The 22,515-nt window shown below is 36.5% G+C and overlaps 1 protein-coding gene across 7 annotated transcripts in view; it reads right to left on the reverse strand.

The window, feature by feature from the left end:
• Positions 1 to 5,703: 5,703 nt before the first annotated feature.
• LOC123769888 (probable E3 ubiquitin-protein ligase HERC1) overlaps positions 5,704 to 22,515 on the reverse strand; it is an 87,721-nt gene continuing 70,909 nt past the window's right edge. For 5 of the 7 annotated variants that reach the window (XM_069301150.1, XM_069301149.1, XM_069301152.1 and 2 more), the window contains 11 exons: positions 19,087 to 19,200; positions 18,279 to 18,455; positions 17,966 to 18,157; positions 15,424 to 16,718; positions 14,839 to 15,046; positions 14,416 to 14,528; positions 13,648 to 13,728; positions 11,947 to 12,099; positions 10,879 to 11,012; positions 9,671 to 9,824; positions 5,704 to 7,567 (listed from right to left, as the gene is read on the reverse strand). In XM_069301150.1, coding sequence (XP_069157251.1) covers positions 7,361 to 7,567; positions 9,671 to 9,824; positions 10,879 to 11,012; positions 11,947 to 12,099; positions 13,648 to 13,728; positions 14,416 to 14,528; positions 14,839 to 15,046; positions 15,424 to 16,718; positions 17,966 to 18,157; positions 18,279 to 18,455; positions 19,087 to 19,200 — 2,828 coding nt within the window. In that variant the 3' untranslated portion in view covers positions 5,704 to 7,360. The remainder of the gene's footprint in view (positions 7,568 to 9,670; positions 9,825 to 10,878; positions 11,013 to 11,946; positions 12,100 to 13,647; positions 13,729 to 14,415; positions 14,529 to 14,838; positions 15,047 to 15,423; positions 16,719 to 17,965; positions 18,158 to 18,278; positions 18,456 to 19,086; positions 19,201 to 22,515) is intronic. The other 2 variants (XM_045761317.2, XM_045761319.2) reach the window with 1 other exon arrangement.

Here is a 22,515-nt window from a genome sequence, read left to right on the forward strand (position 1 = left end):
AGAATTTGATCAACATGAAAGGTCCAAGATTTTTTCAACTCTTTCACTACACATACTTGTAGAGGAAGAGTTCCCCATAACTGGTCGACCTCTCAGTGTTTAAAAGAGAACTTGCCAAACACCATCAAATGATACCTGATCAATCAGGCTGTAACTCTCACATCAGGCTGGGAGCAGCCACATTGAACAGCCTGATTGATCAGACCATCAACCAGGAGGTCCTGGCCAGAGATCTGGCCCCAGAGACATTGATTCTCGGAATCATCAACAGGTATGTGACAGAAATGTGCAAGGCATGAGAACACAGCCAAGGACAAGTACAGTGCCACAATTTTCCCATTGGTAGTGAGGGGGTATACAGTGCAGCCATGACAATCAAGGAATGCGCAAGGAAAGAAGTGATGGTTACACTGAATGATTTAAGAGTAGCTGTAGGAAAAGGGGAAGAGGATCAAAAGGGTGATCAATAGGCAGTGCCAAGTCAAGGTTCCAACAACAGAAGCCATGGAGCCATCGGGGAGCAGATATAATTACTGTAGTTGCATGCTAGCACAGCAGAGGGAAGTAGAAGCCACCCTCAATTGCCTAAGAATAGGGCACAAGTGCTCCTTGCCTTGTCAAGACAACAACCAAGGGGGTGAATACTTTCAAAGTTAATCCTAAAACTTGTGTCACCCTCCATTGAGCTACACAGCAGTGTGATTTAGTTTGAAAGTTACACACCAAGTATTCTAGAGCAGATAACCTTACCTTCATCTTTTATGTTGATCAGCTCCACTTGCTATTTGCTTGATTGTCTTATTCACAGGGTCAGCGAACTCTGCAAACTATGTTATGAAGTGTTACTTAATCAAATGTACACTCAGTAATAGACTACTTGGCTAGCAGTTCAAGTAATGACATGGGTAGCTTCTGATATATATGGGTGTTATGTTTCTATAAAATCCACATAAATAAGAACTGCACTTACCAACTTAAAGGTACAGTTTATGGAAAAACTAGGGTTTGCACTGCACTGGCCCTGCCCCAGTTGTGGAATGTTTTGCACCTCCATCTGACTGTCTGCATTTTGCTACTCCGGCTACAGAGGTTCACTCAGTGAGTCTCCAGTCTCCATGCTTCTGTTTGGCATGTCTAGGGTGTCCAGTAACTTTTTCTGTTTAGCTTCGTGACAGTCTGAATGCTTTGACTTCAATGCTCAGAGGTGGAGTCTCTTTTGTCTACGGCGAGTGCAACAGTCTATCACTCTCTTTCCAGGCGGTGATAATAGGCTTCTTTGCGGCTTGTTGGGTGTGGTGCTACATGGTCTTCCTGGTTTGGTGCCTTCTTTTGATAATTACTTACTTTGCGGCTTGTTTGGCACACTGGGTGGCAGTTCGGACTCACATTATGTCATTGGCTTGGTCACTTTCCCCTCATGTCTGCTTCATTTTCTTTCCTCCTGTTTCCAGGGGTAGGGTTTTTTCTGTTTTGTCTTCAATAAGCACTCGATACAGTTCAAGAGTTAGCCTCAGTCTGCCTTGATCTTTGGCTCATTTGTCTTCTGCCTATTCAACCCATCCTCGCATACAAAGATCCAAGTTCATTATTCTATCCACCAAACACCGTTTATGAATGAAACGTGGTTTACACACAACTCACAACTAATGATGTCCAAACATTTCCGGAACAAGTGCTTCGCTCACGTCCTCTGTTCGAACCACAATTCTATAAATGCTTCACCCATGTACTTCAAATACAAATAATCACCAACAGAACCCAAACACCTAACCTTACCCATGCCTAACTATACATAGAAAGTTTATGAATGATATTAATTTATATATGCGAAACAAATTTTTTATGCACCGTATGTTAAAATTGATAAATGCGTCTGGAGAGGACGCTGCTTTAAAATCTAACAGCCTAGTGTGTGGATGGGTTGGCCCATCATCTGTTGTGGGATTCATCCTGGGGAAGGAGACTAGTTGGCCTAGTGGGGACTTCGATAAACTTAGCAACCTTCCTGTCCCCAAAATTAAGAAACTGTCCACATCTTAATAATAATAATATTTTATTTTATTTAGGAAAAGTACATACACAGATGCAGTTACAAACATTCTGATTGATTTATAGATAGAGCTAGTACATACAATACCTAAAGCCACTAGTACGCATAGTGTTTCGGGCAACATTCGTTTCATTTCTTGTTCAACTGCTGTTCAGTGTCCTTATAGTCTATGAACAGGGAAACTTGCCATTTCATTTTTTATAATTGTAATTAATTGGACAAATAAATGCAGTAAATAGTTATCACATATATTTAGTATCTAAACTGCATATAAAGGACTTATAGCCAGGTAAAATCAAGTACATAACAAAAAATTAAATGTGATAAGATGATAATAAGGTACAGTACTGTGAATCAATATTACATTTATCTATCACCACCACTTATTCTGTGAGAATATAAATATATATCAAATTGTACTCAATAACCAGAACTGCACTACTAGCCTTAGTAAGCAAGTTTGTGCTAAAATAACTAACATTATATTGACTACATGAGTTTCTAACGTAATACTAAGTTTTATCTATGTTAGCAGTACAGTATCGAGGTATAAACAGCATATGTAGCCAATGTTAAGTTGCTAAGTTGGGGGTTGGTTTGTTAAAACCAAACTGACTAGTTCATTAAATTAAACCATCATCAATCTACAAGTTAAAATCTTTCAACATAATTTATTTAGCATAATTCGGCTTGTTAGGTAACTCTGGCTATTAAGTACAACATGTCTGTATTTGCATATAGGTATACATAATAATTATGCAATTTTCAAGTCGTTCTTTTTGAGGAAACGAACTGAGTATGTGTGATGTTATAAAACCTATAGTCGTCTTCAATTTATGATTCGGTACTAAAACTGTTTAATGGAGGACTAGAATTACTTAAACTTATATTTATCTGACAACCCCATTTTTATGATAGACAAAATATGTATGAATATGTTGAGTAATATAAATGAACCCTTTGGGAATTTATTACATAGGATTTTCATTTTAAATTTATTTTGAATACTTTTAATTAACTATCTCGCTGTAAAACAGAATACAGTTAATGTAAATAAATTACATAATGAATTTTTGTCATGATAGATGCTGTTAACACAATATATAACTACCGTATATCTATAAAGCAAAATATCTGTCAGAGGTTGGAGGCCAAATACTTGGGGCTAGCGTTGGGTAGGGGAGTGTCATAGGCCAGTCGGTGTGGTTTAAAAAATATCCACACTTACGAGACCCGACCATGCAATTTTCAGGAAGTCTGAAATACTCATTGTGTTTCCCATAGTTCAGCAGTTACACTGTTTTGTAGTAAACTTCCTAAGAGGAGGAGGTAGAGGGGGAAAGGACATGGGAGAAAGGGGTGGAAGAGGAGGGGGGAGAAGAGAACTGGGCACAGTCCAGTATTTACAGTATTCATATTATGGTGGACTAAAAAAAAAAAATTTACATGAATTTAACTTCAAGACTCAATTTTTCAAAGCCCCTGGAACTAATTTTAAAATTTACTCTTTATTTTTGAAGATTTTACCATTTACAGTATGTTTATAAACCATTTGCAATTGTGTCAATGATAATTCATACACACAAAGAGCTACTGTTTACCAATGACCTCAGATATTTAAAATTGGTTAATTAAAAAAAAAAAGCAAGAGTCAGTGAGAGTAATTGCCTAAATGTAGTTACAGGATGAGAGCTACGCTCGTGGTGTCCCGTCATACAACTGAGTGAGTGTGAATATTTGTATTGCTGAATAAAAATGGGAAATAGGTTGAGCTTTAAAAATGAGGTAATAAGCAGAAAAATATTGGCAAGAAAGGAGAGCAATAGTTTTGGAGTTGGACCTCTGTGCCTTGAAAGCTCTGCATCACAAATAAACAAAACATGTAACTAAAGGAATGGAATAACAAATTTGTTAAGTTAATATAGTTTTGTCAAGAAAATAACCATTAACAATAACACTATGTAACTTTTTTTTCCTTGATAGCAGGTGTTATTTTTTAATTGCTTATGACTCCAGTATATAGCAAATGTCTATTATTCCCCTAAAACTTTGCTCTGACCTTTGCCTTAGACAGCTTAAGTTAGACGTTATCGAGGTTACTTAAAGGCTTCTGACTCCATATCTAGAGCTACTTATCTAAAGCTACTATTTGTCACAGCTCTAGATAAGGAGTCAGCACCCTTTAAGACATCTTCCCTAAGATGTCTGAAGCAAAAGTCTGTGTAAAGTTTGAGGGGAATGATGGCCATTTTTCTATACATTGAAGGCATGGGCAATTAGAAAACACTACTACCCAGGGACAAAATTTGTGTTACGTAGTTGTATAACAAAAGTGTTTTAAAAATTGAGTAGGGATGACAGGCTGCACATCAAAGGGGTCATATCAAGGCAATTCAAGCACATTCAAATTAACTAACTAGAAATTTATGAATACCTGTATCTGTACATCAAGTCCGTGTGCTCACCAATTATAATTATGTACTGTGGTATCAACCTTACCTGTATTATTAAGGAGCAAAATGTAGTGCTTCTCATGCCAACCCATTCTTTCGATTTGTTACACTGTAAAAATGCAAATGCTGTACCTAACCAAAAATGTACAAACTGAAGCAACCCACTTAACCTATTAACACCGATGCAGAAGAAACTTACATTCTGCACTGCTTCAATTTTTACAAATGTCTCATTTTTCACAGATTAATTGCATTAAAACTGCAATGCATTACATGCCATGAAAGGTTGGTCATGCATACATCTTAACATTCAACCTTTTATCTCTCTCTAAATATGACAAAAGACTACACAGTCTGTCACTTTATCCGACATTTTTACCTTTTACAATGTGGGGCTCAACACATACTCTGGTGCTTACCATTTACACAGTGTGGGGGGGGGGAGGTTCATCATTTACGCACTGTGTGAGGGGGGCTCATCATTTGCACACTGTGTGAGGGGGGGCTCATCATTTACACACTGTGTGAGGGGGGGGCTCATCATTTACACACTGTGTGAGGGGGGGCTCATCATTTACACACTGTGTGAGGGGGGCTCATCATTTACACACTGTGTGAGGGGGGGCTCATCATTTACACACTACACAGTAGCTCATATATACAACAACAATAATAATAATAATAAGTGTAATACATTGTAGAAAAACTTTGGTATTCTTGCTACCAAATCAAGAAAGGATTGCTAAGAATAATATTTACTAGCAATAATATATAAAATAATGTTACTAGAATGTTACTAGCAATAATATTTCTAGTCTAAGCAATATTACTTACCAATAAAATTATTAGGAATAATACAAGTAATTATGTTAATTGAAATGTAACTAGAAATGTTACTAGTAGTAATATTGCTAGGGAATAATATTGCTATTAATAATATAGCTTGCAATAATATTACTATGAATGTTAAAAGCAATAGTATTGCTAGGAATGATATTTACTAGCAATAATATTCATCACAGTCACAGCTTCATTTTCTACATGTGGAAATTATATTATATAATATATTCATATAATATATAAATATATATATATATATATATATATATATATATATATATATATATATATATATATATATATATATACATATACATATACATATATATATATATATATATATATATATATATATATATATATATATATATATATATATATTTATCTTTTTAAAGCTGCCATTTGAGCATTAAACTGAGGGGGAAAATACATTAGAAGATTAACGAAAAAGAAAACGTATAGAGCACATAAAAATGCACAATGCTGCTGTGTTTCCTTATTATGAATGTTTCGGTGCAAAAGTAATACATGCACTTGTGATGGAATGAAAAACCACACGAAGTGGAACCAGCACTGAACCCCTTGAAGCCCCGGACATCCCAGTCTTGGTTATAACCAGCTATTTAACCATTACAACATCAACATAATCGTGTGATCCATAGACGCTGTCTACGATGTGTCTGAGAAACAGTTACTATAAATAAGAGCTAGAAATTAATAATACCGGCATTTCATTAGACCATACATAATTTGCTATGCCAGTTAAAGTTATAGTATTTATTAAAAGTGAAAAAATCTATTTGATAAAAGTATAATGAAAGTGCATCATCTTATCATGTTTATAGTACAGTGTACTCTATTTAAATTTGTATGAATGAAATATTATCTTAACAGACCAGTTAATGTAAAAATTATTTCCGACATTTCTAAGATACAATTTCCTTCGGAATTAGATTTTAAATACCACAATTATAAATTTATGAACAAAATACACTTATTACAGTACCGTATGTTGCGCAATAATTTTGTAAATAATGGTCCAAGCCACTCGGTGACTGATTGAACTTGCAAAAATGATTTGCATGTGGATCAGCATTTCATCACAACATTACACTTTAAACAATGACATTTATAAATACACTGATTTAAAACATTGCTCTCTCACTCCACAAATGCTATACTACACTGCATTATTTAGTGCAAAAACATACACATGAGAAGTTAACACACAAACATTTTCATTCTAAGGTTATTCCAAGTTGTTGTGTCCCCTTTCCCAGTGCAGCTTTCTCGCTTACGAGATTCAATTCTAGTGCAAGAATTTTTAATACATATATTACATGTGGTGACACATGTAATGAATCAATGAATCATTTAAAAACTGGATTCATAACAAAATTAGATATATAAAAAATTAACCTTAATTATTGTTTTTTAAAGAAAGAACATACTATACAGAATACACAAAACAGAAAATAAATACATCTTACATGTTCTGGAAACTGATTAAGGCCAGTTGATGACTAAATATAACAAACCGGAACCAGGAGCCATCTGTGTGTCCACTTAAAGTCTGTACATTTTTCATCAACCATAACACGCATTGTTTACATTCAATAAACAGTATATGACCTCAAAAGTGCTACGAGGCTGCATATAGCAACAACCTTGGGTTGTGATCTTCTAATCTCAAACTGTTTAATAAATACAAACTAAACCACAATAATCAAAGAAACTTGTACAGGTTTTGTAATTGAACACGTAAATTCTTGATGAATCCTGGCCAAGGTTTAATAACTGCAGCAAGTTTTTCTCTTACCTCTTGGGTTATCTAAGGCAGCACTAGGTGGTCAGTGACAATGATCTTCTCATTTCTAGTTACAGCAAACCCTGCATTACAACCTTGGAAAGTTCTTTATGACCACCCTGAAGAGCCACATGAACATAATTCTTAAGAATTCATTGTCATTTCTCACCTTTAAGTGACATCAATTCACAATATATGGTGACGTTAATTTTAAAATTCATCATCGTCAGAGTGATGATTGGGATCTTGATTTCTGGCTAACATGTAGTTATCCATATCAATGGAACGACAGTTGTTAATTGCGTAACGCATCCTTTCAGCCATCACTTCTTGGCTTGAGTATGGTGGAAGCCTTAGCTGGAAGAAACATGTCTGAGCAGTTGGGAGTGTATCAATAGGCCTATCCACCCGCATTACCTGCAATGGGGAATTGCATAATTATAAATTTGTAAATAGAAATCAAATATTTTATCTCTACAATAAGATACACAGTATTTTATATCATGTAAACATCAATGTACTAGACCATGCAATTAAGAGAGACAAGGCAACTCTCATCCCATCAATTTTTTTGTCTGGTATAATGTAAAAATACAAGATTAGTTAAAGTCTTCCATGGAAACAATACTCTGAGATAAGGTGGCTACACCCACAGAAGCCTGCAGGACATCATTACAAGTTGATTCTGGCCCCAGGCCAAGCTTGGGGAGTAAAACAACTCCCAGAATCCACTCCATGTATACTCCAGGTACACAGCAAACATTACTTTCGGAGATGGTGTTGCTTTACATGCACTACTGCATGTTCACTATGGCCACAGCAAACATTATTATGCCCACACTAATGCTTGCCCACTTTGGAACAAGAATTAGCAACATCTTTTGGAAATGGTGCCACTATACCTACATTATTGTCTGTTCTCTTTGGTCATATTCACCACATTATTAATTTTTTTCATTTCCTTGAATGCAACTCTATTTAAAATCATTTTTCCTCTTCTCCCAGCAAATTCCTGACCAATGCAATCTGCTCCTTTTATTTCACAACACAACTTATTTTTCTCTAAACATTCTTGAAAGACAAGAATTGGAGGTTCCCTTGTTTAAGGGAACAAGTCATCAAGGAGGAAAGTTTGTAGGTGATATCCTATCTGAGGTTACAAAGGTAGAGCTCAGCTTACAGTGTCCCATCTTTTCTTTATACTCTTGTTGGAGTTTCCAATGATTTTTTTTATACCACATCTTGAGGACTATCCTCACCATCTACCAATATTTGTGAAGAAGTACTTGTTACTCTCATTTCTACAGTAGTCTCAGTAAATGGAAGTTGCAGCCACTCAATCTACACATTACTGGTTTCAAAAGACATTTTACGTTTCATTTACAATCTAAACTTAAACAGCGTGTGGTTAAGATGCAATCCACAATAGCGTGGGGTAAGAACATTTCATTCATTTGGATCATTGGATATTCAAGCTCTTGGGTACCAGTTCGGTAATTCTCAGATCCTTTTTTGAGAGCATCCATGGTGTGGTTGGCAAGGTCACGGTCTCTTATTTTTCATACCCAAGTTCTTCACAGTTTCTAGCCTTTCGTTAGGAAATTATTAGATATTAGATTTAATAGTAACAGCCTATAACTATTCATATTATTATTACTTTGCATGTTTTTGAGACTAGATTCCAACAGCTATGGATATGACTTATTTTCTATCTTATACTAATCATCTTGCTGCAGTTTGTAAGCATGTTTGTGCCTAATATTATTACTTCAGCAGATATATGATGAGCTATAGTTGTAACAAGGCACAATGTGTCAACAAAATATACTGTATATGAATATGTATGGGTATTTGTGTGTAGTTATCTAAGTGTAATTACAGAATGAGAGCAACACTCATGGTGTCTTGTCTTTCCCAATAAACTATACCATGTGATGCTTTGAAACTACTGATGGGTTTGGCATCCACTGCTTTCGCACTTAAATTGTTCCATCTACATCTCTGTTCACAAAAGACAAGGTAATTATCAGGACAGAGCACTAAGCCATTATGCCTGTAAAGCACTTGGAAGGGAAGAGATAAGCATTTGGTATTGGATAAGGTAAGATAATTATCAGGAGAGACTTTGGAAAACTTTCATATACAGTATTTATTTGACATTTTTTGTTTCCTTTGCATGATTCTATAGCATATCAATCTTAATGTTGCTTATTTCAAAATTTCCTTTTGTCAATTGTGTTGAATCCTATCACTATGTTGCATACGGTGTACATGCGTATGTATGCGTGCATGTGCTTATGTGTGTCAGGGGGGTAGTTTTCACAGCTGACCAAGTGTCAGTGTGGATACTTCACGAGTGCACTGGACCTAAAGTGATTATTTCCTGGATGATCCACAGATTATGGAATATATAAGGATAACTCTAATTGTGATAAGTTGAGTTTTTGTTTGTTTTAGTGTTAGTGACTGATACTTAAAATTAACAGCAATATTGCTCACACTGAAGTGCATCCGACATACCTGGAAGCGTTGGGACAGATCAGCCAAGTTGGCTGGAAGTCGTGACCTGCCAGAAACAAATCTAACAAAAAGAACGCGTTCACAGGGGCTAAATGACTCCAAGATTGACCACAACCATACCACAAGAGGATCATGTTCGTCCACTTCACGATACCTGGCAAAGATAAAAAGTGAAACTACAGGTACAGTACTTCAGATTTATAAAAGAATAAATTAGCTTCTATCAATAAGCTTTGCATAATATTTCCAAGGCATTAAAATATCTAAATTTTATACAAATCATTATTGATTAAAAATAGGTTAATAAACAAAATTTTGGTTATAAACAAAATGGGTGAATGTGACCTATATGCCTCATTGTCATGGCTGTCATGGCATGGGATGGCATTTGGCATTTAGTTGGGAGACAATGGGTCTTCAATCCCATCTCCTGTATCATTACTATAAAAAACAGGGAGTTGTTTGCACCGCTGAACAAAGGATGATGGAATAGTCATATCCATATACAAGGAAAAATAATCCATCCATCATAATTCAATTTTTCCTTATCTAAATTAAAGTTCTGTACTATGCAAAGAATAAGTCACAATAACATCACAAACAAATAACCTAACTCACATTTTACGTGTGTGGATTACTGTATGCTGACCTAAATTTTCACAAATATAAGCTGACCCCAATTGTAAGTTTCAGGGTGAGTTTTGGACATATATTCTATAGCTTTTCTGAGGGTAGCCCCATCGGCTACCTGAAGCTATCAAACTGACATGTGCCATATTAGTTTGATAGCTTCAAGGAGCCTCCGAGACTCACCCAGAAAATGGCTTTTCATTACATTCAATGCTGTTTTTTTTACTGAATAATATATGCAAATTTATAGAGGCACAGTAATGTAAGTTTTTTCTATATATGTAGCCAGGGTACCACATGGCTGCATTTGCTGGCAGACAAGCCACATGTTTCTGGTAGACCATCAACCAAAAATAAATAAATATTTTATGTATATATATATTATTTACATATTTACATGCATAAGATCAAAATCAGCTTCAATAAATGTATGATGAAACATACTAAAAATGGTTCTCTCCACAAAATATCTTACTACAGTACTGTCTGGAAAATACTTCATCTCTATTAAGAGATATTGTACTACATGTAGATAATATTCACAAGACACAAGTAATTACAGATGACCACTCTCTTACCTCACAACTTTCTTGAGGGTAGCTACGGATATGTGTGGGAGGCCACATACTAGTTGCTCGAGGTGTGAGGACGTCATGAGGGAGAGTAATGGTACGGGCACAATCCACGCCATACCTTCTCTCACAGCAGCAACCTGAATGTTTACATTGTGTCAATAAAACTATGTAAAGCACCAAAAAATAAACAGTGGCATGTTTTTGGTCCACCACCAACAGGATACATATTATTTTTTACATGTACAAAATCCTTACAGAACTACTTGAAAATCACTTTTAATCAATGTATAATGAAATATACTAAATACAAAATTAAATAATATACCTTTGTAAATTAGGTACATTTTTATGCCAGAAAATGCAGTAATAAATTTTCCCAGTGCTCATTCAACATGATTATATATACCGTATATTTCTACCCTCATTGTCTCACGCTCTCTTTACTTCCAACTCTCACTAACCTCTCTCCCCACTTCCAATTCCATTTCCATCTCTATTTGTCTAATGACTGAATAATTGATCTACCCAAACACACACATGCAAGAAAATGGGACACCACGAGTGTAGCTCTCATCCAGTAACTACACCTAGGTAGTTACTTAGGTAATTACACACATGAATTCTTGAAATCTGTAACTTCAAGAACAAGAGATCATAGTTGAGGAAAGAAATGTACCAAAAAAATATTAAATGAGAAAGTTCTCTTTTGCAAATGGAGTAGTAGATGACTGTAACAAGTTAAGTGAGAAGGCAGTGGGTGCCAAACAGTTAGTAGTTTCAAAGTGTCATATGACAAAGAGTACTGTGAAGATGGAGCACCATGAGCGTAGCTCATCCTGTAACTACACTTAGGTAATTACTCTTAGGCAATTACACACACGTTCTCAATCTCCCCTAACACACACATATTTGCCCAAGGACATAGAATAATCAAACATACAAATCCCAACTATATAATAACTAAAAATTCAAAAACAAATAATCAACTGCTAAACTCAAGTGTCAGGAGAATTTAATTCACATCACTATATGTAAATTCATCCATATTACACAACAGCAATATCTACAAACCTGTCTGTCCATCTGGTGCAATCTGTAATGTATAGTGCGATTGACATATTCCTGGCGATTGGAAAACGTAAGAGGCACAGCCCGGCCGCCTGGCACAACAGCAACTCTTGCTCCGGTCATGCTCATGCATTCAAAGCTCTCCAGAGGAATAACCTGTCAATGAGTGAAATTAAGATTAAAAGAATGCATATACAGTACATGCCCAATAAAATTACAAAGAACGTGATGACATTAAGGATATTGAAGCTGTACACTGGGATCGAACTCGCACTACCAACTGGACCATGATAGATTAAAATTACTTCTGGTCGAGATACTTTCAGCCCATCATGATTCAGCGAGTAGTGTTAGAAGAGTTAACTATCACGGGTTCCTTTATATGGCCTCAATATTTATTCAATGCATAGATCACCATCTGTCTCCACTTGTTCTGGTCCAATCCCAAGATAACTTCAGCAGCATATACAAGGTTACCTGGAATAATCTTAAGAGTCGATTCCAAAGACTCTTCTCCTTGATAAGCCCAGCCTGGGGCCTAGTTTGTTTTGTGGTGACTTGCTCTAAAAGGCTTTTGCTTGGAGCAATCTGCAGGCCCACATATCACCTGCAATCCGGTTGATCCAGTCACCACAGGAAATTTTCTAATCGTTTCTTTAATACGTCCACTTTTGTTATATGGCAATATTTGTTACATTAGTTAGGAGGAGATCAAATAGCTGTAGACCTCTGATGTTCATACAGTGTTCTCTGATTGTGTCTGTGGCACCTCTACTCTTCACTGGGTCTATTCTACAATTTGGTTGACAAGTGTAAGAACACCCATCAGGACCTCCAACAAGGAACCACGCGGGATACCATCCACGATACACATGAAGACCAACATTCAAATATGTGGCACACACATGGAACCCACAACTTTTCAAATACCTTGTACACAAATATTTCTTTTCATGCTTTGCTTCTTCACTTACCCCCCTTACTTTACCTTCCCTCTTGGCTCATATTGGTTCTTTCTCACACTCCGGTTACGTCACATCTCAATAAGGGTCCACAAGGGATATAAGCAGCATTACTTTCATTCCATTTCACATGTGCGGGTTGGGTTACTTACTTGAAGAGAAGCGGAAGAAACCAAATGTCACATTGCTAGATAAACAATGTGAGAGTCTGATCTTTTCTCTAACATCAGAATAGATAAGCTTATGCCATGCATGATACTTACAGGTAAAGTATTGACACAGTAAATCAAAACTGCTGGTTGATGGGTGGGACCAGAACAAGGGATCTGCTATATGGAAATTAAGCAAGGATGGTAAATAAATGCATTTGACTAAACAAAAAAATTACAAAAATAATTATAGCATTCCAAAAATATAAATGCAGTCCATTAATTTGTGTTGCTTGATCCCTGTCCCTCTGTTATAGATTTTTACCAGGTTTCCGAGGCAGAATTTTCAATCACAGTACCCATGCTGGGTTTTTGATACACAGATCTTTCTTTGACCTTGAAATTCCCAAATAATTATATTAAAACTTAAACCAGTTGACCTTACACCATATTGATCACTTGCAACAATTATAAGAATAACATTATGAGAAAATTAGTCCTTTTGACGCCCAAGTTCAAGTCTTCAATGGTCTATTTTAATAAAATACTAATGCTTAAGTTAAATTATTTACTGTACGAGCACACCATCTTACATCATGGAAAGTGTCTTCAGTTATACCATCTTGATCAATATCTCTGATGGCCCTTAGGCTCTGCATGTATTCTACGTCCACCTGAAAACAATAAGTATGTAATAGTTCAATAAGTTGTGTTACTGCATGTACCATGGTAATACCGTATAGCATTGATGAAGAAAATAAATCACAATAACATGAGCGACACCTAAGGGTCCAAGACAGACTGAAATGTAGTCACTTTCCTTCCATACGTGTGGGTTGGGTTATTCATTTTGAAAAATCAGCAATAACACATACAAAGCTGACAACTAATGTAATTTTAATAATGGTACTGCTTGTTGCGGAGAGGCCCATAGTTGGCCAGAACCTTGCAGAGAAAATATATCAGGGATGTAACAGTCTTTCGAACTCACCCACTTTCCTAAAGCTTGATACAAGTCATAAATCAACACAAATAGGAATTCTAAAAATATTACACAAAAACCAACCAATTAATAAATAAATAGAATAAAATACAGGATTTAAACATGATAACCATCAAGTATTTCTTACCCGGGTTATATAATTATTATTTTACAGCTCAGAAATTTACAAAATCATCCTTGCTGAGAAGAAGTAAATAATTTTGAGGCAGAGAGAGCTTACTAGTTTAATCAACAGCCTTCTTTAAACAGCAAGATTCATTTTATTTAATTTGAATAACAAAATACAGTACAGTACATTATTTGTTTAATATATTAGTGGGTAGCTAATTCCACACAACTTGAAATGGTAGTCACGTACCTCTTCTAAGTCTGCCGAAGAAGGAGCAATTCCAGCTAACAGTTTCCACACTAATGGAGCAAGAGGAAGTGCTAGGGGCTTCTTAGTACGGATAGCAATACCAAATAATATCCCTGTGGGAAAAGACAAAAAAATGAAGTGCAGGAAGAGCTTTAGAAAATCAGATTTACAAGTAAAGACCCAGTGGGCACAATAGCCAAGAGTTGTGCTGGTTCCACACCAAATCAACATTTTCAATGCTAATTCAATGTTGAATCAATGTTGATGACATTGATTTGCTGTTGCTTTTGGATATTATGCCGACTGGTGAAGATTAGGAATACTGTACTGTATATAGAATAAAATGCACATTACATCTATCAAATATTTAGAAATAAAAAACTCCGTAACTACTAGTAATTACAAGTACCACCTTGCACTCACCTAAAAACTTAAACCACATGAAATGATGCGATTGCGTGAGGTCTGGGTTCAGCAAGAAACGATCTCTATTGTTGCCAGCATCAGATATGGCATTAGGTGTGGGTATTAGGAGCGGGATTGCCCCAGTGACAAGCTCGTGGCACATTTCAGTCATAGTATCATCAAACACACCACCCGCATCATCTGCTCCTTCTCCAACAAGTTTAACCTACAGTTGGAACAAAAATGCTGCCTTAATACATGGTATCAGAGTGGGTACTAATAAGAGAACAGCCTTATACATTTATGCAACAGACTAGTTGTTCTTGCCCATGAAAGTACTATCCCCTATGGATGTTTACACATTTTTAAATCTCAATAGCATCCATTTTTATCTTTCAGACGAAGGTATTTAAAGCTTAAATTGAACACAACAAGGGACCCAGAAAACAGAAATCTGTTAAAATTCAATCAATCTTGACTACACTAAGCTGAGCCTTGACCAAGCTATGCACGATTTTGATCAACCTACTTAGGGTTTTGACCAAGCTATGCATGACCTTGGAAGAAGAAAGAAAAAAATTACAAATCTGAATTATCTTTTACCTTCCAAGCTCGAGAGGGCAGCCGCAGATCAGCTGGTTTTAGTTTGACGACTTGTCGAGCCAACTGCGTAAAGATGGGCTTGCATGGAGATCCTCTACTAGATATCCTTTTAACTGTCACTTGGGGACCATAATTGCGTCCCTGAACCATAGTACGGCCCAAACAACGTACTAGAGGGAGAGTGTACACTCTGGGTGAGACTACAGAGCGTACAGCAGCCGAGGTAACTGCACTGACATTATCTACATAGCAATCAGTACCTGGAGTTAAAGTTATAAGTTTCCACGATGAATACAGTAGGTCACTGAACTGATGTAAAAGTCGAAGTCGAGCACATAGAGCACCTCGTGAAACACTCTGAAGGTTAGGATATTGCGGTGGCACTGAAACGGGAATACCAAGTTGCATAGGAGCCGGATTGCCCGGGGTAATGGGGGGAAGAGGATGAGCTGTCCAGGCAGCACTGTGACTACGACCAGCACTTATCTGGTGGATACCTTTCCCTGACAACGTCCGAATGAGCTGGGGCTCTCTTACTGCTGCAGAATGCCCCAAGCCTAACTGCCCATCACTATTAACACCCCATCCAAACACATCCCCAGTGGATGTGAGAGATAGTGTATGTTCAGATCCAACTGCCACATCCACTACAATATGATTCACAAGGGCTGGAACTTGTTGTGGGCGATTATGGCCTCTAGTGCGAGATTCCGGCTGGCCAATGAGACGGTCCATTCCACAGGTGTAAACCCTGCCATCTTTGGTGAGAAACACTGTAAACTGAGTACCACAGCACACTTTTTTTATTCCTATTCCACACATAGCCTCCACTTTCTGAGGAGTGGATTTTGATGTTGAATTACCAAGGCCTAATTTTCCATAATCACCATCTCCAAATGCCCAAACAGTATTTCCATCAGCACTACAGCACACAGTATGATTTAATCCACAAGCTACTTGACCAATTCTCCAACCATCAAGAGCCATGACTCTCTCGGGAAGTTTCTTATTTGCAGTAGAGCCAAGACCTAATCTTCCATAGTCCCCATTCCCAAAGGTGAAGAGCTTGCCATCAGAAGTTACCACGGCTGTGTGCTTGAACCCGCATGCCAGCTGAACAACCTCCTGCCCTTGGAATGCTTCAATTTGTCGAGGTCTACGTTGACGGTCTGAATTACCATGGCCTAATTTACCATAATCTCCGTCTCCCCACGAGAAGACTTCTCCACTGTCCGTCACTGCCAAGCTGTGGCCATCAGAGCCACATGATGTTGCAACCTGAGTCACAACAAAACCTAAAATAAAAATAAAATGCTTACAATTTCTTTGCAAATCCAAAATATTACACAGTAACTAGACATTAAGAGCAAACTTCATCACAAATAATAATTTGTTTGCTAGGGCTTATCAGATCTACTGGAGTCACAGGACAAGGCATTTATAAAGGAAAATAATGAGGAAGATGTAGCAAGGCCCAAGAGAAGAGGGATTAAAACCATCACAAATGTTGAGATTGAAGGCTGCATATTTTATAGACGCCTCTCGTCATTTTTTCTCTGCTGACAAATTTGGCATTACAGTTCATAAGGTGTTGCGCCTGGTTTTCACGTGTGATTCAAGTGTTGTTGACACTGTTGATGCCAAAGTCATACTTATGTTTATATATATCCTTGCACTAATTTGAGGATATGTTTTGCTGTGAACACTTGGCCACAATTACTGCAAGGTATTATATAGACCCCTGTCAAAGTTATTTGTTGCTGTTCTGCTTCTGTGAACATTGATTGTGATTGCATGTTGCATGTATTGTGCACCACATCTATATTAGCTTTATTGTAGGCATTTACACAATGCTTTATATTAACAAAGTATGTATATGATAAAGTAAAGGCAAGATAAACATTCAGAAATGTTGATATGAAGATTTACAAACATACGGCAGTTTAGATAGTACTTGTAGCAACGCTGTGGAACAGCAGACATACATTGACGTAATGGACACTTAGAAAGTAGAATTTGGTACTACTGAATTTAGACAAACCAGAAAAGGTTTTGTATCTATGTTGTGAATAAAAGCTAGCCTAACAATCTTTTTGAAAAATGTGTAGTGAAACAAATACTTGAAACTTAAAAGATTATAAACAAGTATTAATGCTTGTGTATACTCATGTGGAACATTGAACCAACTTAGTTGGTCAAATGACATAGCTATGCTTACACCTAGTCAGTCCAGTGAATTAAAGTGGTCATTCAGACACCCTGTGTAATGTGATTTCCTAATGTCGGGAACAGGAAGACCATTAGGCTTATTGAGGTCCCCTTAGGCTAATGGCTGACTGTCCCAAAGATGCAACTTACAAGAGTCACCTAAGTTCCTGATACTAACCACTGTCCTACAAGTCACTGCCAAGGCATTCTGTTAATCTAACCATGAGCTCTATTTTATTGTACTCTATTTCATTTTGCCTCCTCTATATATTACTAATTTATCTTCACTTAATTTCCAAATGGAGTTAAAGAGGTAAGAGAGATGGAAGTATACCTTGCAGGGTAGATATGACTGAGGGTGTGTGCAGATCATCAGAGTTACCCTGACCAAGGCGCCCATAACTTCCTTCTCCACATGCTAAAACTGATCCATTGGCTGTTGCAATAAAGGTACAGTTCTGGCCACAAACAACTTGTTGTGCACACCCTAGAGTCTCCGTCAGGACAGGAACTTGGCTGCTTCGTCCTGCAAATTTTTTGGGGTCGAGTTATTTCTTTCAGTCACATTATTGTGACTTATTCTCTTATTTTGTATAATATATACACACATGATTTAGTGAATTTGAATTAGTGTTCTTGGGTTTCACCTGTTTCTGCAAGTTGTCCATGTCTGCCACTTCCCCACATGTAAACTTGGCATCGTCCGCCAACCTGCCAGTCCCCCGGCTGCTGCGTGGCCCATGACATTACTGCTGCGTCTTGCTCCACATCCCATTTGTTGTTCTCGAGTGCAAGGCTCACTTGCCCTTTGTCATCTGAAAAATCTAGCACTCAAATTCAAATAATACTTCACTTCTACAATGTAATATCACAAGTGAGGGACTGAGTGTGTCAAAGGATCTGTTAAAGCTGGATTCTATGAAAATGTGTGAGTGTTATATTAGGTTCCGAAGAAGTACATTACCATGACAATTCACAATACATATACCACCTTGCTTTAACACAGAACAAAAAAGTGGCTATAGAACAAACCAAATTATAGACTATAGAGCATATAAATATATATACAAACATGTCCAAAAAGTTTTGTGCATTAAACCTGTCCTCTCGAATAATACATCACATTTTGATGTCAAGATCCCCAACAGACAAAATATGATGTATTATAAATCACATCAGCTCACAAATAACCATTTGTCTGTTGAAACTGCCCACCACTATTTTACGAGTGGGTCGTCGGACAGGTTAAGTTTCGTTTGGTTGGGGCAATTTAGTACATCATTTTGATTACGTTGTGACAATTCAAGAGGACTGGCTGGTGTATTAGTAATTTTATATATGTACTATAATATACAATTTCTGTACCTACTATTTAACCACTGTAATATGCTATAAAGTATATTTTACAAATAAAATTATTATAGGTTATATACAGTAATTTGATACCTAACTTACCCAACTGTTTAAAATGCCTCGTAACAAAAGAGCGCGGGAGAGGAGTGCGATTATTCAAACTTTCAGCCGTGCTGACAGCAGTACACAGCGTGTCTAGCCAATTCCACTCAACAACTGAAATATATTGTAAAGTTTAGACAATAGAAATTAATTTACAAAACACATTAATACAACAAAGTTAAAAAAAAACATTTTCCAAATCTGGCTGTAAAGCTCTTCATTACTAAAGTTCATTAGGCCTGCTGTATATATTTCTAATGCACATAGTATGCATCCCAAATATAAAACAGTTTCCAATAAAGAAAACTACAATAAAACCTGCTTAAGTTTCATAAATTACCAAAACTGTAAATCAACACTGTGTATAAGCCCCCAAGGCACGTCTGCGCCCCCTAACGTTCAATAAGAAAACTCCAGATATATCCAAAAATGCACTCCAGTAAAATATTAACATTTAATTAGTCTCCAAACTACCAACAGGTACAGTAGTTCCAAAGCTTCAAAGCAACACACAAAAATATATTATACCAAGGCAAATGTATTTCAAATTCAATACAAGTTGCATTAATTAATCTTATATGCAAGTAATTATCAGAAGAAGGTATCAAGGCTAGGTAATTATTTAGCATCGTTTGTATTATTAAATAGATTACAAAATTTCTAGGTATCATTCAGAATGCTAATATGCAAGCAAAAGAACACCAGTCAAGCAACAAAAAAGATACCAGATTCACTTACAGTATTTTGAGATATTTTCAAAATACTGTACCTTAAAAGACAAAATGGCTGGACCAAATATATATCCGAATATATAATGTCATAATGTTGTATATTGAGTTTGAAAGCAAGTCACTGAAGCAGCCTCAAGCTGTTATTCAGTGGAATATAAAAAAAAAAATAATTCTGCTGAATCATGTATTTATTGAAAGCAATCTTCTAGTGGTTTCAAGAGATAACTCATGATTTTGTTCATGTTAATGCAATGTACAGTATAGCCACTTAGTGTAGACCAAAACTAGTGTTCTGTCTGCCAGAAAATAAAGTACATTATCTTCCCATTTCCAAATACAATGCTGATGAATGAGAAATGGCACTAGCTGAACCTAGCATTGTTCTTCTTAATTCATTAGCACTCTTAGTGAGTGTATTTTCTGCTTCTTACAGTAACATATAGAATATTTTCAATGTTATTCTTCACCAAATTTCACATTTGTTCAATATATTAAATGCAATTTTATGTGATGTTATTTTGACATGGCAACTCTAAGGCAGTGGTGAGGAATGTTTGGCCAGCCATCACCATCACACTACTGCCTTGGGCCGGACAGTAGAGCGACAGTCATGCTTCATGCAAGTCAGCATTCAACCCAACCGTCCAAGTGGTTGGGCACAATTCATTCACCCTGTCCCATCCCAGATCACTATCCTGATCTTTCCTAGGCAGTCGCTTCCAAGTGCTATATATAGTTATAATGGTTTGGTGCTTTCTCCTGATAGTTCCCTTCCCAACCCTCAATCTCCAGTGGCTAGGCCAGTCGCTACAACACTGCCATTCACTGCTGGTCTAGGAACTGTTTTGGGGCATTGCCAAGATGGTTGCCATAGATTATTAATCTTGTGAGTACCATAACTAATTTTTTTTTTAACATAACAACACAAAGGTACACCCTCTTTTAGAAATGTGTTTCTGCCAGTCCTTATAACTAACGATAGCACTGTTATTTTATGAATTTTTTAGTGGTATGTGATCATAAAAATATGTAATGCTGAAAGAACAGAAAAATTAAAGATGAAAGGAAATGTCTAAAGATTCAGAAAAATAAATTATAATAAAATATACAGTAATAGAATTTAATATTAAGGTAAATTTAATAATATTCAAGATACAGTATATAAATAAAAAAATTATTTATCAAATATCTTAGAATTCTCTGGTACTGTACAATTTACCCGAGTCTTCAACCTATTCTTTCACTTAACAGTCATGTCTTTTATGGAATCGGCATATCCTTTAAAAAGTGGCATATTTAGTCAAAATTAAGGCACCCTAATACTAACATTTTTCTAAACATCGACCTCTATAAGTTAGGCGAGTAGCTCAAGGTCATACATTTCTGCTTGAACAAAGCAGTCATTTTTGGGGGGTTCCTGTTTAGGCAACACCACTGCAACTATTTTTTTTTTTTGTGGTAAATCAAGAGAATGAGCTGGGGAGTTATAGATTCTAGAGAAGCCTGTAAATTAATAACACTCAAACTACAGCATGCCATTACTTACAGCCTTGAGGTGAATTGTCAATAGGAATTAGCACTGGGTAAATAGAGAGAGAACATCCTGGAATTGCACAATAAAATCCCAAAAATATATACTGTATATTTATGAGACAATTTTGAAGCCATACGATGATATCAAGCTCCTGTCCAATCATACAGCTCCAATGTGTTCTCGTATCTTGCAACTTTTCTAAAATAAACCCCTTCCCCCAAAAACCACATCATCTCATTCTCCATGTACAGTACTACCTTCGTTAACTGAATGCTCCATGTCATCAGCATCGTATATACAGACTGAGGCATGTACAGTGACTTCTTCAGTCCCTCTCTCAGTTTCTTCGTCACTCTTGGCTGAATAAAGAGGGCAATGCTATGAGGTATTCCCTAAAGAAGGGGAAACCTAATAAAAATAATAAGGTAGCAATGAAAACAAAAGAATTCAAGTAAAGCTTTGAGTTCCTACAAAATGCTATTTTTCTGAGTGGAATTATCCAGGTGTTACCTACGGTAAGATCCCATGTTCTCGGACAGGACCAAAGAGAGTCGGGCAGGAAGGAAAGTAAATGCTGACAAAGTTATACAGTTTCTTAGGTAAAGATAGGTCAAACATAATATTAATGTTAACCACATTATTGTACACCCCCCATTTTTCATTCCCAAACCTGGGTAGCCTTGGCACACAATCCTCTAGTTGTCATCACCCTTAAATCTATTATAACAAGTGTATTGTACAGGAACAGTATTTCTATCGAGACAATCATTTAAGTGTTTTATTTCAACCACTGTGTGTGGTGGAACCAGGAAATGATACAAGCAACCATAAATCTGCTACCTCAGTATTTAATATACCACCACAAATCACCACAAACACCAAGTCAGGTACAATCCCCTACCACTCATTAAAAATATACTGTACTAGAAGTAGAAGTAGTAGGCATCAATCAGTCTCAGGAGACTATGGAGTGGTAGGGGATTGTACCTGACTTGGTATTTGTGATTGGTATTATTTAACTGTTGCTTAATTAGTTCTGTATTAATAGTATTTAAATACTGAACTAATTAAGCAACAGTTAAATAATTAAAATACAGATAAAATAAGTGTTTTCGAAGTGCCACAATATCAGCACAATATTAAGATTCTAAGAAATATGTAGGC

Source organism: Procambarus clarkii, chromosome 45 (assembly GCF_040958095.1).
Source record: "Procambarus clarkii isolate CNS0578487 chromosome 45, FALCON_Pclarkii_2.0, whole genome shotgun sequence".
Lineage (NCBI taxonomy): Eukaryota > Metazoa > Arthropoda > Malacostraca > Decapoda > Cambaridae > Procambarus > Procambarus clarkii.